General features: G+C 51.2%; 4 protein-coding genes across 4 annotated transcripts; 3 read left to right on the forward strand and 1 right to left on the reverse strand.

Annotated features, from left to right (window-relative positions):
- Window positions 1-446: 446 nt before the first annotated feature.
- On the forward strand, window positions 447-1,193 carry CGCS363_v014933 (uncharacterized protein; the record flags this gene model as incomplete). Its single annotated transcript, XM_036646782.1, has 1 exon — window positions 447-1,193. The coding sequence occupies one exon, from the start codon at window positions 447-449 to the stop codon at window positions 1,191-1,193; it is 747 nt and encodes a 248-aa protein (XP_036488912.1).
- Window positions 1,194-4,892: 3,699 nt separating this feature from the next.
- CGCS363_v014934 (putative ankyrin repeat protein) lies at window positions 4,893-6,239 on the forward strand (the record flags this gene model as incomplete). The annotated part of the gene is made up of 1 exon (XM_036646783.1): window positions 4,893-6,239. The coding sequence occupies one exon, from the start codon at window positions 4,893-4,895 to the stop codon at window positions 6,237-6,239; it is 1,347 nt and encodes a 448-aa protein (XP_036488844.1).
- Window positions 6,240-7,178: 939 nt separating this feature from the next.
- Window positions 7,179-9,129, reverse strand: abr2-2 (Laccase abr2; the record flags this gene model as incomplete). The annotated part of the gene is made up of 4 exons (XM_036646784.1): window positions 7,179-7,298; window positions 7,359-8,070; window positions 8,123-8,830; window positions 8,894-9,129. 4 exons carry the CDS (start codon window positions 9,127-9,129, stop codon window positions 7,179-7,181), a joined length of 1,776 nt encoding a protein of 591 aa, XP_036488843.1.
- Window positions 9,130-13,554: 4,425 nt separating this feature from the next.
- Window positions 13,555-15,883, forward strand: CGCS363_v014936 (uncharacterized protein; the record flags this gene model as incomplete). Its single annotated transcript, XM_036646785.1, has 5 exons — window positions 13,555-14,198; window positions 14,283-14,380; window positions 14,797-15,424; window positions 15,483-15,802; window positions 15,852-15,883. The coding sequence occupies 5 exons, from the start codon at window positions 13,555-13,557 to the stop codon at window positions 15,881-15,883; spliced, it is 1,722 nt and encodes a 573-aa protein (XP_036488171.1).
- Between the last annotated feature and the right edge of the window lie 242 nt (window positions 15,884-16,125).

The raw sequence follows: 16,125 nt of genomic DNA on the forward strand, positions 1-16,125 counted from the left end.
CACTCTTACCAAAAGTGCAATACAGAAACAGTGCATGCATTTCAGCTGAGCAATGAAGCCGCAAACCCTCACATGCAATTTGTCCTGAAGAATAAATGAAAGATGCAAAATTCCTTTCTCTATCTCAGCTTTGCCTTGAGGCTTGAAACATATAAGCCAAATGGCTAAATTTCCAAGCCCCAGGACTGCCAAAGTCAGCAAGCTAGCCCGTTTCTTAGCCAAGCTGAGCGCGCCGTCGTCTGAGCTGAAGACATTACTGGCTTAGTCCATTCGACGATTCAAATCGAAACGTTTCAAGTTATTATGTCAAAGGCGGTGTGACCAGGCAGCAACTTTTGAAAGGAGACGAAGATATAAGTACGTGGGGTAGATGCTACAGTGACATTCGACGTTGCCCTCGTCTCAACTCACACACGTTCCTCTTCGTCCCTTCGAAAGTCTCCATCATGCCGACGCCATCGAAGGCTGTTCTGTTGGTCACGGGAGCTTGGCATGTCCCACAGCACTACCAGAAACTGATCGATCGACTTGAGACTGGGGGCGTTAGAGTCATTTGTGAACAGCTGCCAACGAACAACAACGCCGTTCCACCCAACAAAACACTTGAAGATGACGTCAATTCGATCAGGAGTATCGTTGAGAGGGAAGCTTTAGCTGGGACCCATCTCACAGTCATTGCCCACTCTTATGGGGGAGTTATCGCAACGGCGGCTTTGGCTGATTATGCCATCACACCCGACTCCAATAAAGGGGGAGTGGCCGACATCATTTACATGACGGCTTTCATGCCCCCTGAGAACACCTCGCTTGCAGGGATATTTGGCGGTTCACTGCCACCATTTCTTCTCCCACAACCTGATGGCACAATGACTTGGACCGACCCCATTGGCTTGTTGTACAACGACATCCCGATCGAGGAAGCAGAGGCAGCTAAGGATTTGATGGTTACTCACGGACACAAGGCTCAATACACACCAATCTCCTGCTCCAAAGCAGCCTGGAGGGTAGTCCCGCTGACCTACATCATTTGCGAAAACGACCAAGCTCTGCCTACCGTCGTTCAAGAGATGATGATCAAGAAGGTTGAAGACGAGGGAATCGCCGTCAAAAAGCACAGAGTACCTGGGTCTCACAGTCCTTTCATGAGCATGCCTGACAAGGTTGCCACAATCGTTCTGAATGTTATGGGATAACATTGATAATTCGGGTTTCATTATGTCATTAATATTATTATTCGGACCAGGTCTCGCAGACATTAACTAATTAGGAGTATTATTGGATTACATTTGACTGACCAGCAACCATTAACAAAGGAAATAATCAAGCAGTGGTATCGAGCATCTTCAATTGTTGATTCATCATTCTTTTCCCAAGGCCGGAGATCATGTTCGGCACGAAGAAAATGCATGCTTTCGCACTCTTTTGCATTGCAACAGTGAAACGCTCAGGATCTTGCTCTTGCATTGTAGAGCGCGGCTGGCGGATAGCCAAATCGTCTTTGGTATGGTTTGCGCTTGTGTTGTATGTTTCTCGAGTCGCAGGTCTGTGTCTCTGCCTCGGGACACTGGCGGCTCTTACCCGCTTGATAGAACCTTTGATCTTGCTGATTGAGCCTGAAGTTGAGGGCCTTCCGGTGCTTGCAGACATCATGGATGTCCTCGCAGTGCTTGAAGTACTTTTGCGAGTTGAGAAAGTGCGGTAAGGTGAGCTGATGCTTGTTCTGCGACTGCTGGGACGAGTGCTGTTGATGCATTCTTCCGCAATTGGCATATCTTCATATCTCCATGATGGGAGTTCCGGAATATCGAATTGCTGTCGCAAGTCCCTCAGTTCTCTCATGCCTCGTAGATCTCTGAATTCCCTTAAGTCCCTGAGATCTCTGAGGTCCCTAAAACTAAGGTCTCGAAGATCTCGGAGGTCTCTGGGATCGCTGACACGATATCCGAAGTTGCAGGTGGATCCCGGCCGTGACGGATAGATAGACATGGAGTAGTTGTCGTAGTTGTTGACGAAGACATCGCCGGTCCCCATTTCGCTGCGGCTATCGCATGTGCTTGCCACGCCTATGTCTTCGGGGGCGTGCTGTGACTGTTCATCGAGCCCAAATCGGTGTCGAAGTTTGTCGACAGACGCTTTGTAAGCTGAAGGTGTAGCATGTCTCTCCCAGTCTACTTGAAAACTTTGGAAGACGGGCTGAGGGATATGGCAAGAGCAGCGAGGGGATACTGCGCTGCTGGCAATAGGAGTGCTGCTGCGGGGTGCCGGAATAATGGAGAACTCGATCGTACTCAGACGGCTGTCAATGTCTGTGAAACGATTCTCCAGACGATGGAGTTTTGTCAGAATGAGCTTCAGAAGCTCGTCGTTGATTCGATGATGTACCTCCATGATTTGTCAAGGTCGAATCCCGCGACCAGTGGCTATTGTGAAGTCACAGAAGGCGCCATGGCCGCAATTTAAATGCTGGAAGATCACAGACGTTCCGATATTGAAGTTGTGAGATCTTTACCGTATGCAGGCGGGGATCAGTCGACCTTCTTTCCGTTGATGTCAATCCACGAGGAGAATCCCGATCGCCAAGACGTCCTACAGCGGAGCGAGTGATGGTAAGCGCCACTGCAGGTTACACAGGGTTAGGTCTGGACGTCAGAGGTCTTCGGAAACGGTCAATGTCAGAGGAAGATCATCTTCAGGGTCTGTAGTAGGGCGTAAGGACAGCTGCGCTGAGTTTAGTGCTGTCTCGTGTCTCGGATGCGAGATGTGTGGCTGGCCCGAGATACCACTGGCTGAGAGCCATGCCACGGGCCGACGGAAGGGGCAGCGGGAAGGCGCAAAAGAGTCGAAGCTGTTGAAATCAGGGTCGATGCAGTCCATCTTAAGAGGTCTCAGGCCACGGAGAAGTCGTAGGTCTGGAAAGTAGATCGTCTCCGGCAGTATGAGTGGCTTTGCTGAGCAGTTGTGATCGACTTGATGTCGATCTAAAACCTTCTGGGCTTTCATGGTTCGGCGTGAGCCTACAAGTACATTTGACAAATCATGAATCGATCACAGTCATCATCGTCTTGTCCACAGTACCTTCGCCGGGCCAAGCTGCTCGTCACCGACCGCCATCACGATACTTGATCCCAGACGACAAAACAAAAAAACAACATACAACACCGGGCATTCGCCGGTCGTCACCGACCCGACTACTACTCCAGCCCTCATTAGCTTATCTATGGGAGAGCGGACGGGATCCCGAGTTTTCCAATGGGTATGGTCGTATGTGGCAGACTGCGAAGGTTAAGGGTCTCATGATGGCATTGCCAGTGGACACGAGGGCGTGTCGCCCACCATCACAACTGAAGTGAAATGAAACAGGCAAGCAGACATCCTTTCTGATTTTGGCCAATCCATCCGGGCCGAACAAGAAATCAGACATAGGGGAACATCAAGATCCACCCAGCACATCTGGGTATTGGGCGAGACCTATCCACGCACACATCCCAAGAGACTAGTGAGATATCGACAGGTCATCAGATGAAGCTTTTCATCGTTGTTTCGTGCTAGACTGCATTTCGCCGATGAAGCTATGATTGTTTCTTTGAGATGATATTATGAGACTGGGCAGTCAGTGCGAGATGTAGGACGCATCCGTCTCGTCTTGTTCACCAATTTCCTAAAGCGGCCCCTCAAAAGCCTCAAAGCACCATCAATCGCTGATCCACCCCTCTTGCATTTGGCCAGTATGAGACACATCCGCATGCGCAAAATTCATCACCCTTTCGAAGATGGCCCCATTTGCGTCTCTGATTGGGATCTAGATCGTACGGACGGAAAACTATGGTCGCCCTGAACTCATGCTTCTCATTTTCCATGGCTGCTTACAACGCCCACCACATAATGCGCCCGAGACAACGTTTTTCGCTTAATAGATTTCATGGACAGCATGTGGAATCTAGCACAACATATGCGATCATGCTTACATCCCGCTCTCTCCTAAACCTTCTCCCCCGTACAGAGGTGCGTCTGAGTCGTAGTGTGGGCGCAGGTTTTATAATCCCACGGAGCCCGCGCAAACCTAGTTTTCGTCCGTATGTTCCACGCATGATGCTGTGTCATTACCTACAGTCATGTTGTCCTTGTGGACAGCTCTGAGGTATTTGTGCGTCTGAACAGATTCATGTGGAACCGGGTCTTTGTGGTTGAGCTGACGGCTTGAATCGAAGAATGAGAATTGGATGCAGCTGTGTAAAAGTCATTGTTGAGTCCGAAGGCAGCGCCATCCACATTATTTTCATCGAAACTTACATGCGTACCTGTCGGTGACCCATAGATCAACATAAAGCCACATTCATAGTAGCGACGAGACATCGAATGCCTATCACTGAATCCGAGTTCTTCCAAACGGGTCTTAAGGTCTGGCATGCTTGTACTCAAAGTAGTCCAGAGCTCGAAAGAGGATTCTGGTATGAGTCGTGACTGCCATCTTTCGTTTGGGTCACCCAGCAGCGGAAGCGCGGCAGCGAAGCAGAAAGGGGGGTGGTGTTCTCTGTATCGAAGTCGTCCGACTTTGTCAGCCTCCAGCTGTTAGCTGCCCTGGCACGAATCTGCAAGTCGAGGGCGCGGAATGGGGCAAATGCAACATGCAACTGACTTGGGAAGTTGATTCGACGACGATTGTGCCGGGATCTGTGCTGCGCCGCTTTTTCTTGTGACCAACAGGACACGTCCCTTGTTACCTTTGAAATGTTTGTCAACGACCAACATTTACTTCATTTCGGATGATGATCCTGAATTCTTGGCAAACTTGTGGTCACAGATGTGATAGAAATTCCAGAAAGACGCCCGACCTTTGCAGAAGGCAGAATGAAAGTAACGAAAATCCCGTCCAGTTAATTCAGCCACCGCACATGTATTACTCGCGTCATCGCAAACCCCGCCGTGGTAGCCCTCCTACTAGAAAGTACACTCGCGAAGCTTTCACCGCATTTATCCAAACCGTTCTGGAACATAACGAAGAGGAAGAGGCTCGTCTTGACCAACTCGTCAAGCGCAGGAAAACTGGTACAGGCTGGGGCCAAGAAGATGAAGAGATCATGGAGGGAATGCTGTCTCGGAAAGAAGAGCGATGGGAGGCTAAACGGCTGCCCCTCCGCTGTGAACTCGAAGGATACTTCAAAGATCTCAACTTGCGACCTTTGCCATCGCCACTCCCGAAATCGAGCCATTGGCTCGACGTAAAGAGGCCATGCCATCACCCCAACATGGATCTAAGGCCTTTTTTGATGGCATGTGAGCAAGGCTCCATGGATGAGGTCCAGCGATGGGTCTCCGAGGGGTCGCTTTCACCCATCAGCATGCAAGATGGCCTGGCTTGCGCTGCGAACGGCAACCAGCCTGACGTAGTGAAATATCTACTCGAAGCTGGGGCGCGTCCTCACGCCGCAGTCATAATTCGCGCATGCCGCCTGCGCTCATTTCCCATTCTTGAGGTATGCATCCAGCACGGATACCATCCCAACCAGCAAATTCACAGCGATAATGGCTCGTTCGGCGTGGCTCTTACGCACTGTCTCGATAACGAGGGAATAACTCGACTGCTCTTGGACAATGGTGCCGATCCAGATCTAGGAAGGTTTCTAGATAACCGGATCTTCAGTTGGGGATACAGGGCAGCGCCCCCCATGGACCGGACATCGGGGTTGGCTCTGGATCGCGCCGTCGAGAAAGGACAGTTCAATGTCGTTGAGATGCTACTCGAACATGGGGCCAACCCACAGTATGCTCGACCACTCCAGCGGGTAGTGCGTCTTCGACATCAACGTCTTGTTTCTTACGCTCCAGCAGACAGCCAAGGAGAAACAGAAGACACTGACCTTGATTGGCGCAAGTTCATGGCTTTATTGATACGCTACGGAACGGATGTCAATTCCGTCACGTTTGGTGCAGGCACGCCATTAACGGCCGCTGTCGAGTACCAAATGTGGGATGTTACTGAGTTCCTATTAGGACGCGGCGCTGACGCAAGAATCAAGAAGCCTGTGATCAAGCTAGATGCATTTGCCATCGCAGCAAAGAATTCAGGGGTTGCTTGGGAGTCGGAGCAAGCTGGGGAATACATGGACTACCTCTGTAAGCCAAGCACTACAGTGGAGGATACCGACATTCTTGAACTACCCGAGTGGGTGAAAAACAACCCGTTGACGCCGATTATCGAAAAGGTCAGGAAGCGGTCCGATTCATCGATGGAAGAATGAGTATGCTGGGGATCTGAGACGTGTTGAGCTACGTAGTAGAACAAAAGTATGTTCCTTGCAGTCTGATGAAGCTCTGTACGAGGGAGTCGGACTTTAAGTCCTAAACCTAACCTAAAGAATTGAACAACAACCGAAACAATGCAGCCGAGGTATTACTTCCCATTCGGGAATTTGTGCCGGCTTCACAGGTTTTCTTGGCCTCTAGGCATGAAACATTTCAAAAATACCTAGCCTCATAGATCGTCGATGCCCGCGAGAGTTGAGCAATTGCACTGAAGGGGTGTTGCAAAGATACAACTAGCGACCCGTCTGGCTCACCATATCGGAATGCTTGGAGTTTCTCCTGACTCCTGTGATAATTCCATTGCTGCAGAGGCTTATAGGCAATTATCTGTTCAAGGCGACCGTGCCATCCAGAATGTATCGACTAGAGATTCTAGGCCACAGGCATTTTCATCGAGTCAAGCAAGCATCGAACCTGGGGGTTAGACACTACCGTGTCCTGTCTTTCCTTGAATCATTAGACGTTTATCCGCACTAGGTTTCGGGAGCGGCTGGGGATACATAGGGTTCCTTCAATATTTCATAGTCGTGGCCCGTGGGGGAGGCAGTGGCTTCGAGAATACGTAAGAAGGCCAGCTGAAATGTTTTAGACTGTCGTAAATCGTTCCATCAAAGACTTCAAATCAGGCTTCTTCCCTACTGCACCGCGGCTAAATCACATTTGTAACACCGCGGCAAACTCAAACTTCTGCCCACCACGCGGCGCGGTCGGAGTCCGGGTGTCTTAACCTAACCCACGCACCAATCCTGAGATGGTCTGCCTAGGCGAGGCGATGTAACAGAGTACGGGCCACCACCATCATGAAAACTCTGCGCGTATTGAAAGTTTGCTCTTTTTTTCCTTCGGTTGACGTGAGCTTGTCTTTGTTTTGGTGTCTAGTCCAACGGGCCGTAACGAAGAGGGGCCCGGAAATCTGAGTGCACTCTGTCCTTCATCTCTGCGGGAATCTTGGCCATGCTCTCAACGCCTTCTAGGAGGACAACCTGCTGTCCGGCCTGATTCATGTTAGCACCTGTGGACAGTTTCATTATTAGCGAGGCAGATGAGGCACTTACGGCGAAATGGTGGATCATATGGCAATGAAGCATGCTCGCCGCAGGGAAAGAGATCTCGTATCGAATAACCGTCCAGTCACCGGTGCTGTTCCCCAATCTGCAGCCATCACGATTGGGAGGATCAATTAGGTTAAAGTGTTTCGCCATACCTCCATCTCGGATAGCGTCTTCGACAGTGGCCCAGGGGAAGCCGCCACTACCGGTGCCGATGATGAAGGCCTTGTTGTTATGCTTATGGAAGGGGTGCTGCGAAGTGACATTGGCACCGTTCTCGAAGATGATATCGACCACGGTGCCATTGAGCAATGAGCCCCCGTGTACATCATCGCCATATGTCGTTACACCACGGGACTCCTCGTCCCACAGCAGGGGCGGCAGTTGCTGGCGGAATGCCTGATGAGGCCCGATGTTCAGTGCCCAGCTGCTGGGGCCCGTCATGTTGACAAAGAACCTGACGGTGTTGTCGGACTTGGCTGGCGGGGGGCGGGCAGGGTAAGGGGCGAGCTTCGTCTCGTCCATGTACACCGAAGACGGCGAGATGAGCGTGCCGTTGAGATGAACCCATGGCTTAGTCTCAGGCACCTTTTGCTTGCCTTCGGCATTCTGCCCAGGGTATCGAAGAATGCCGAGGCCTTGAATGATCTGCTCTCTCCGGAGTGAGGTGACTCTGATGGCGTAGTCGCCAGGCTTCTGGTTCAAGCGAATGAGAATGCTATTTTCTGTCAGCTCTTGCGATTGTGAAGCATTGATGGAAGTTTGCATACCTAATGCGCTCACCAAGATTGCAATTGGCAGCATGAACCTTTTGCGGGTGAACAAACTCTCCATCTGCCGCGACGACGTAGAACTCATGCTCGTCGACGCTAATCTGCAGCTCGTGATGCGCCCCAGAGTGAATCCAGTTGATCCACATCCACTCCTCACCAGGCTTTGCCTCGAAGACTTCGAGATCAGCAAATGTCTCCTGGCAAACCTGCGGGTTTGTGAACTCTGCTTGGCGATCCTGCGGGAGGCAGCCCAAAGAGTCCCGATTAGGTCCACCGACAGACTCCAGCAACTCTTTTGAGTGGCAGGTCGTTCGGCCTTTGCCATTCAAAACAATCGAGTTGCTGCACCATGGAACCACGCCAGTATCGCGGTACATAATCAGAAGGATGTCCATCGGCTCAGCGTTCCAATCGCTGATGACGACGTGGTGGGGATTCTTCTCCGCAAGCTTCATGCCCTCGATGTCTGAGGGCGACGACGAGATGAGCTCATACGGTCTTGGTCTCCATGGTGCAGGTGCAATCCAGATGGGACCTCGCATGCCATCTGCGAAGGCTGGTCCGAAGTGGCCATGGTAGAAGTAGCTACCATATTGTTGCTGGACGGTGAAGCGATACGTGTAGGTGTCGCGAGGTTGAATGGAATACTGGGTCACTCCCGGAACTCCGTCATTCCAGGGCTTGTCAATTTGGTAGATTCCATGCCTACTCAGTGTTAAACCACAGTCCTTTGCGAAATCAAGATCCGTGAGAACTTCAACAACTTACCAGTGCATAGTTGTCTCGAACGCCAATTGGTTGTCAAGAAATACCTCAATCTCATCTCCCTCATCCGCTACAATGAGCGGGCCGGGTGTCTCATTGTTGATGGCAAAGACAGGCCTGCCATGGCCATCCCCGGTGTCCCACTTGTTAGTGATGGTGAAGTTGTATCTCCTCGTCTGCGCCGCCAGACTTGCGCCGGCGAGGAGAAAAAAGGTCGCACATCGAGTGAAGGCAGCCATGATGCTTTGTCCCACACCCGCAGAAACGAGAGAATCTCTGAGCCGGGCCCTTTCTCATAAAACAACAAAAGCCCTCGGTGCCCAACAGCAGGATTTATCACTAATCCCCCCCATCCACCGGCGCATTTACCGATATCTAGGCCATCCCTACCACCATCCGATGCAACCGTTAGAGTTTACCGAGTCAGGGGTAACAACCCGCTTTCCCGCAATCTAGGACGTCTGTCATTTGTCTAGGCTTCTTCAGCGGCCGTTTAGACTTTCTGCTACGCACCTTCGCCTCACCTGGAGGTGGGTACGGACCCAAGACCCAGGACCCCTTACGCACGTTGCGAGAGCACTTCTGCCAATTGCCGCAGTTATTCCGTCTGTTTCGAACGGAGACTGACGATGCCACCACGACGCGAATCATGATCAACGGGTCTTCATAGCGAAACAGGGTAATGCTCCTTGGCCGTGATACGCTCCGAAAGCTACAACGTTGCAGGCTCTGCGGTCCGAAGCAAAACGGCGGCCTAGCGTCTACGACGATCTACTAGTCAGTGTAAGTCGGTGAGTTGCATTGTCTGTCTCGGTAGAGACGATGGGGGCCAGGATATGGGGCATGACCCTCCGCGGGGGCCGCGGTGCCTGCGGGCTTTTACTTATTGACCCAGAGCCCAAACAGAGGGCCCTCCCCGACTCTTGGGTCGCCTTTGGTTGTTTGTTGCTGTTTTCGCATCGAACGCGAAAATGGGGTCCAAAAGTGAACAGCTTGAGCTGACGCAAGTTGGTTTGTTGAAGAGAGAAAGCGGCAAGAAGTCCAGAGCATTCTGGGTTTCTGGCCTTGCAGCACTATGTCTATTCGTGCTCGCTGGGTTTTGGCGTGGTGATAGCCCACAGCATGCGCTGCTCGGCGTCTGGAACCGCCTATCCTCCCACAAGTCAGACAGACTCACCCGCAAGTACACCATTCAATCGGGAGTTAGATGGATGAATCAAGGTATGCCATCTACTTTTTGAGACACTTCCAAAATACATCGCTAATGAGACCAAGATGGCGGTCGCTGGAGAGTCATGTTCGTGTGCAACGGCCAGTCGCCCTGCCCCACGCTGCACGCAGAGGAGGGCGACCTCGTGGAGTTGACTGTAAAGAGCGACGTCTATGCGCAGTCATCAATTCACTGGTATGTCTTCCACATTCAAAGTGTCGATTGACCGTTTCAATGTTTTCTAACTCAAATTCAGGTCTGGAATTGGACACAAAGGGTAAGATGTCAACAGCCGATACGTCTGCACGGCCAAGTCTAACATCTCCCCAGAACTGGTAGCTGGAACGATGGTACCGCCGGCATTTCGCAGGTTCGCCGCACCTTATTCCTTAGAATTGTTTACAAGACTGACGTTTCTAACAATAGTTCCCCATCTTGCCTCGTGGCAACTTCACCAGCTTGATTGACACCGCCGGCTCCTGGGGCCTGAACTGGTATGCCGAACATACTTCGGCAGCTTCAGCTGACGTATGGCCACTCGTTGAACTTCAAGGTGATCCATTTACTCACAAGCCTATAGGGTCTCTACGGCATGGTGTATGTCGCACCAAGTCCATCGCGACCCAGGCCATACCGCCTCATCACCAACGACGAGATTGAGCTGCGTAAGATCATGGAAGCCGAGAAAGAGGCTCACCATTTGGCCATCAAGAACCACCAGCACCGTGATACCGGCTGGAAGATGCTGCGCATGCGAGCTGAAGGTTCCGAATTCTATTGTTATGACTCGATCATTGTCAATGGTGGGTTTCAAATTCCGCGAAGCCGAGGGTACGAGCATCTCGCTAACGTCACCAGGCAAGGGTCGTGTTCACTGCCGTCAGCCGGGCTTCGAGACGCTGAACGGCCACAACCTGGACGAAACTGGTTGCATTCAACCTGCCGGACTGCCGCAAGAGACGTGCACACCTAGCAAGGCTGACTATGAGGTATACATGATGGGTTTAGTCGTATTTCTTTCCGGATGCTGACAATCGCAGGTCATTGAGACTGAAGGCCGGGCCTACATCATGCTGAACTTGATCAACATTGGCTTCGAGCACTCCGTCATGGCGTCTATTGACAGCCACAAAATGATAGTCGTGGCCAACAACGGAGGCTTTGTCATTCCCGAAGAGACGGACGTAAGTTCAACCTCTCTTGAACAGAATGTAATCCTGTTCCTAACGCTTTCAAGGTCGTGTACATTCCCAGCGCGGGCCGTGTCACCGTTCTAGTCAAGTTGGACGCTAAGCCGGGCGACTATGCGCTGCGACTGTCGTCTACAAGTCAAATGCAAAACCTCCAGGGCTACTCAATCCTTCGATACCCCGTAAGCTCACACCGGCTGCAGTAGCTGAGGTTGATAGGAGACTAACACTGCTTTTCCACAGGCAAGCCGGCGCCCTATCTACGGCGAACCCATGGAACTCCCCCAGCCGGAGTCCTTGGATGATGTCTGCGTCCTCCCTGACAGCTCCACAAAGAAGCATTGCAAGACCACATCCGGGCTTTTCCTCCCTCCTTACCCTGCATTGCCGCCGCCCAAGCCCAAGAAGTCCCGCCCAGCATCTGCAGACTTCACCTTCCACCTTGCAGCTGGCTCCCAGCCTTCTCTAACGGAGCCCCATGTGCCCGAGTACTTCCTCAACGAGAAGCCTTGGCAGCTTTTCCGCTCTTCTCTGACTCCCTTACTCTTCCACGAGTTCAATTCAAGCTCAGAGGCTTCACTTGGAAAGCCGGTCATCGACGGCATTCCCATGGGTAGCGTCGTCGATCTCATCATCGAGAACCAGCTGAATGATACCATCCCGTTGTACAAGCACGCCGACCCTGCGTGGCTCCTTGGTGTGAGCTCCAACGCCAAATTCCCTTTCTCCAGCATCGAGGAGGCGATTGCTGCGGACAAGGAGATCGCATCAGCCCTCAACCTGGAGGATCCTGGATTGGTCACAGTCCACGACTTGCCGCCCCTGGGGTGGAGTGTGCTTCGCTTCAAGGTTACAACCAAGGCCGCGACGATGATTCATGCCGTCAAGCTTAGGTACTTTGCTGTGAGTATTCCCTTGTCATTACCCACAGTCGTACGCACAGTAGCTAACAGTGTGCCCCTTCAGCTTGGCATGTCAGCGCCCATCATGGAAGGTATCCTTCCCAACGATCCGGCTAACTATCCGACCTTCGCTGCGAATCAACCCCACGTCGACTTCGAGCCCAAGAATGACGGCGTTTTTGGGTAATCTTTGTGACTGGAGACCATGACTGCGCCGACCTCTCAACAGCAGGGCATGCGAAGCTTGAGGCTGTGGCTGAAGGTTCATTACTGATTTTTCATTGAATTCCAATGAGGGCAAGGAAATACGAGGAAACTAGAAAATTCGCAAATAAGTTAAATTTTTGACTATTATTGCCGTCTAACATAATCTAAGCCACCCGGACTGTGCATCATGTGTGGTTGTCTACTGGTTCTACGCGCTAATCACTTCAAAGCATCTCTCATAGTACCTACATTGAAAGGGATAGACTTATATAAGTTTTTAATAAGAACTTCCATAAGTCTCTTAAGTGGGTGGTTTGACACTGGTACCGCCTTTGCGGGAGCTCTGCATGGTTTAATAGCGTGGGGTATCACGGCCCCCTCTGCGCATATGTCGAATACGTCATTCAAAGTAAGGCAAGTCCAACTTTGAGCGTTGCCGGACCGGTTCCGGAACTGGAGTGTCAAAAACTATATTGCACCAGTACAGTGCTCCTTCATCCTGTGCTGGGCCCAATAGTATGGCCTCGAACATGCATCTGACCCCGGGAGCCTTGCATTAGGCGGAACAAAGGTCGCCCTCAGCTGAATGCAGGTGGTCAGCAGGCATCTAACGTTTCCATACAGCCCCCTCGCCTTTTTTTGACCACGAAATGACCGATGACAGAACCATTTCAGATGCACCTCATGTGAAGACAAATCCAGTAATTCTTTGCCGCAAAGCGATTCTGAGACTTCGTTTACATGAACCGCTAAGAGGCACATAGCGGGTGAATTGTTGGGTCTGTCTCATTGGGCCCAGTTGCTGCTTTTGCGAAAAGGTCAACGTACCACTAACATCACCACTTAGGCAATGTGTCGCATCGTACATTACATGCATAGCATTAGTGAGATCTTTTGAAAACGTGAGATGATAGGGCGGACAGCCGAGATATTGTCGCAGCTGTGGCGATGCCATTGGCCCCCAACGCCTAAGGATCATCACCACCCTCGTATCCCAGACTGCACGACGGCCAAGCGAAGCCAACGTTCTTCTCACCAATCAAAACGTCCTGTTGCCACGCTGATAACCAGAGGCAAGAAATAAAGGCCCAGCCTGTCCCATCATGTCGCTCAGTGAGCATCCGAGACACCTACCACACTTCGAGGTCCATCGCCATGGAATTGCAGCCCATTTCCAACTCCGGCCTGCGAAGAATCAGGCGAAAACCTGTACCATCTTTACCTTCACCCATAAGTGAGGAAGCTGATCCAATTGATACCGCATACGAACCGTTGCTTCACACCCAGGACGAAGATGTTTCCGTTTCTACGGAATTGTCAAATAGTCGAGGGAGGCACGAAAAGGGGGCCCGTCTGGGGGACAAGACCGTACAGGAATCGGACACTAGCTCGTTGAAGTCTATCCCCAAGACGGACTGGAGACCTGTCAGTCTCCGCCTCGAAGAGAAACAGATTCCCTGGACAATACCTGCAGAAAAGATATTCAATGGGTGGTGGCTTGAGATTTTCTGCTGTTGGCTCAGTATCGCCTCTCTCGGTGCTCTAGTTGTACTCCTCTACGGTTTCAACGACCAGCCGCTGCCCGACTGGCCATCGGGCATCACTGTCAACACGGCTGTAGCGTTTATATCAACAGTGGCAAGAACAGCGTTCACCGTCCCGGTAGCTGAGGGGGTTTCTCAGTGCAAGTGGAATTGGTTCAAGAAGAAGCCGCGACAGTTAAGAGATTTCGACCTATTCGACTCGGCTTCTAGAGGGCTTTGGGGCTCAATGAGTCTGTTGATTCGCACGAAAGGATGGTATGTTGAGCATGTCTACTACGTTGTCGACAACGCTGAGTGCTCCTTATTGTAGCTGTAGGTACCTTGCTGACAGTACCATAGGGGAGTCGGCATTCTCTCAGCTATTTTACTCGTGTCCGCTGTCGCTACGTCGACCTTAACTCAGTCCGCTATTTCGTATCCGGAGCGAAACATCACAGGTACGAGCCAAGACCAAGCTACTGCGTGGAGGCTCCGTAGTTACGTGGAGAGGCTAGAAGGCGATGGACTCAGTAAGATCAAGTCTAGGTTTTGCCATTTTCTATGCCAACTTCCCGTTTCCAAATAGATGAATTCGAACCGCGATTGTCGCGAGCTATGGCACAAGCCATTTTTCAACCCGTAACGACGATCCTTGATTTCAGACAGCCGTTTTGTCCACTGAGCGACTGTACCTGGCCTCGTTTCAGCACGCTGGCTGTATGCCACAACATGACCGGTAACCCATTTGTCTTCCTGAAGTGATTAGATCACCAAGTTAGGCGCACATGTCGCGACTTTTCGATGTTCTCTGCCGATTATCTCGTTTTCACAAACATTTTGACATATGACAAATCTAACTTTTGCTTTGCCACAGATGTCACGGATCTGCTCAAAGTAGCTAAGAATGAGGATTCCACAACATCAATAACGCTTCCCAACGGGGTTAACATGACAGTCAATGCTACTGAGCGCGTAATCGTCGAGTCGAGAGAGCCAATATCTGATTATAACCCGGATATATTCCTGTCTAGCATATTTAACTACTCTGTCATCCATTGGGATGCTGGCAAACCCCCTCGAGCAGCCGACGTAGTCATGCATTGGTGTGTCAACACATACGACGCAAAGATGGAAAACAACAAGCTCCAAACGCCACAGATCTTATCACATACACAGTGCCAGAGGTCGACTGGAGGGGTCTATGCTGATGCCATCGAGCTGAGCTCACCGGCCGAGAACGTCATGGATTACATTGTAGGAGGGGTCTCGAGGTTGCGCATCACCGGCGTGCTACGAGAGGCAATCACCGGCGAGAGTGCCAGGGATCCAATCAAACGTATCACCACGGGCAGCGATAGGCTTCTGCATGCCATGGCCGAAATCAAGTTCGAGTATGACGGCAGAGTTGAGGAAGACCGTCCAACGGAACAAGAGCTGCAAGATATCTGGTGGGACGCTATCGATAGGATGGCGCGCAACATTGAGACCGGCTTGATAAATTTGTGAGCCTTCTTTTGTTTTTGTATGTCCAGCTTCGACTGTTGACGTTGCGTTGCGCAGTTTGCTGGTAGATGGCGGAGCCATTGTCGAGGGGACTGCGTGGACTAAACAAACTTATATCAAGGTCCGCTGGGAGTGGTTGACCTTTCTGGCCGTTCAGGTCTGCCTTTCTATTATAATCCTGGTTATGATCATCTGGGAAACTGCCGTGGCCGACGTCGACATTATCAAAAGCTCAACTCTGCCAGCACTGTTCGCTATTAACTCTGAGGAGTTAGCTAGCATTGAGCATAGATTCGAGGAAGGGGAACCTTTGGTAGAGAAGGGTCATCAGCAAGTAGTCCCTCACGGAATTGGCGGACAATTACACAAAACGGGAGGTAAATGGATACTTCGATCAAGATGATGTTATTACTTGTCCCTCGGCAGCCTTCTACATTGAGAAGAACTTGAATTATTAGAACTCACGAATCTCAACGACTAGTTGTATTTCTTGACGATATCATGAGATCAGATGTATCCCGGAGTTCACTATTCTGACGATCCGTGCCTGACGATCCTCGGATGCGACATCATCGTAGAAAGGGGAAATTGATCATTATGGGATATCGCGAGTACCCCGAGAAGACTTGCGTGGCTTGGTAAGAGAAGAGGAAGGTGCAATCAGCGAGTCTGACTGACACTGCATCTACCGACCAACGGT

The sequence above is a fragment of the Colletotrichum siamense genome, assembly GCF_013390195.1.
Source record: "Colletotrichum siamense strain Cg363 chromosome Unknown KSG_Cg363_contig10, whole genome shotgun sequence".
Taxonomy (NCBI): Eukaryota; Fungi; Ascomycota; class Sordariomycetes; order Glomerellales; family Glomerellaceae; genus Colletotrichum; species Colletotrichum siamense.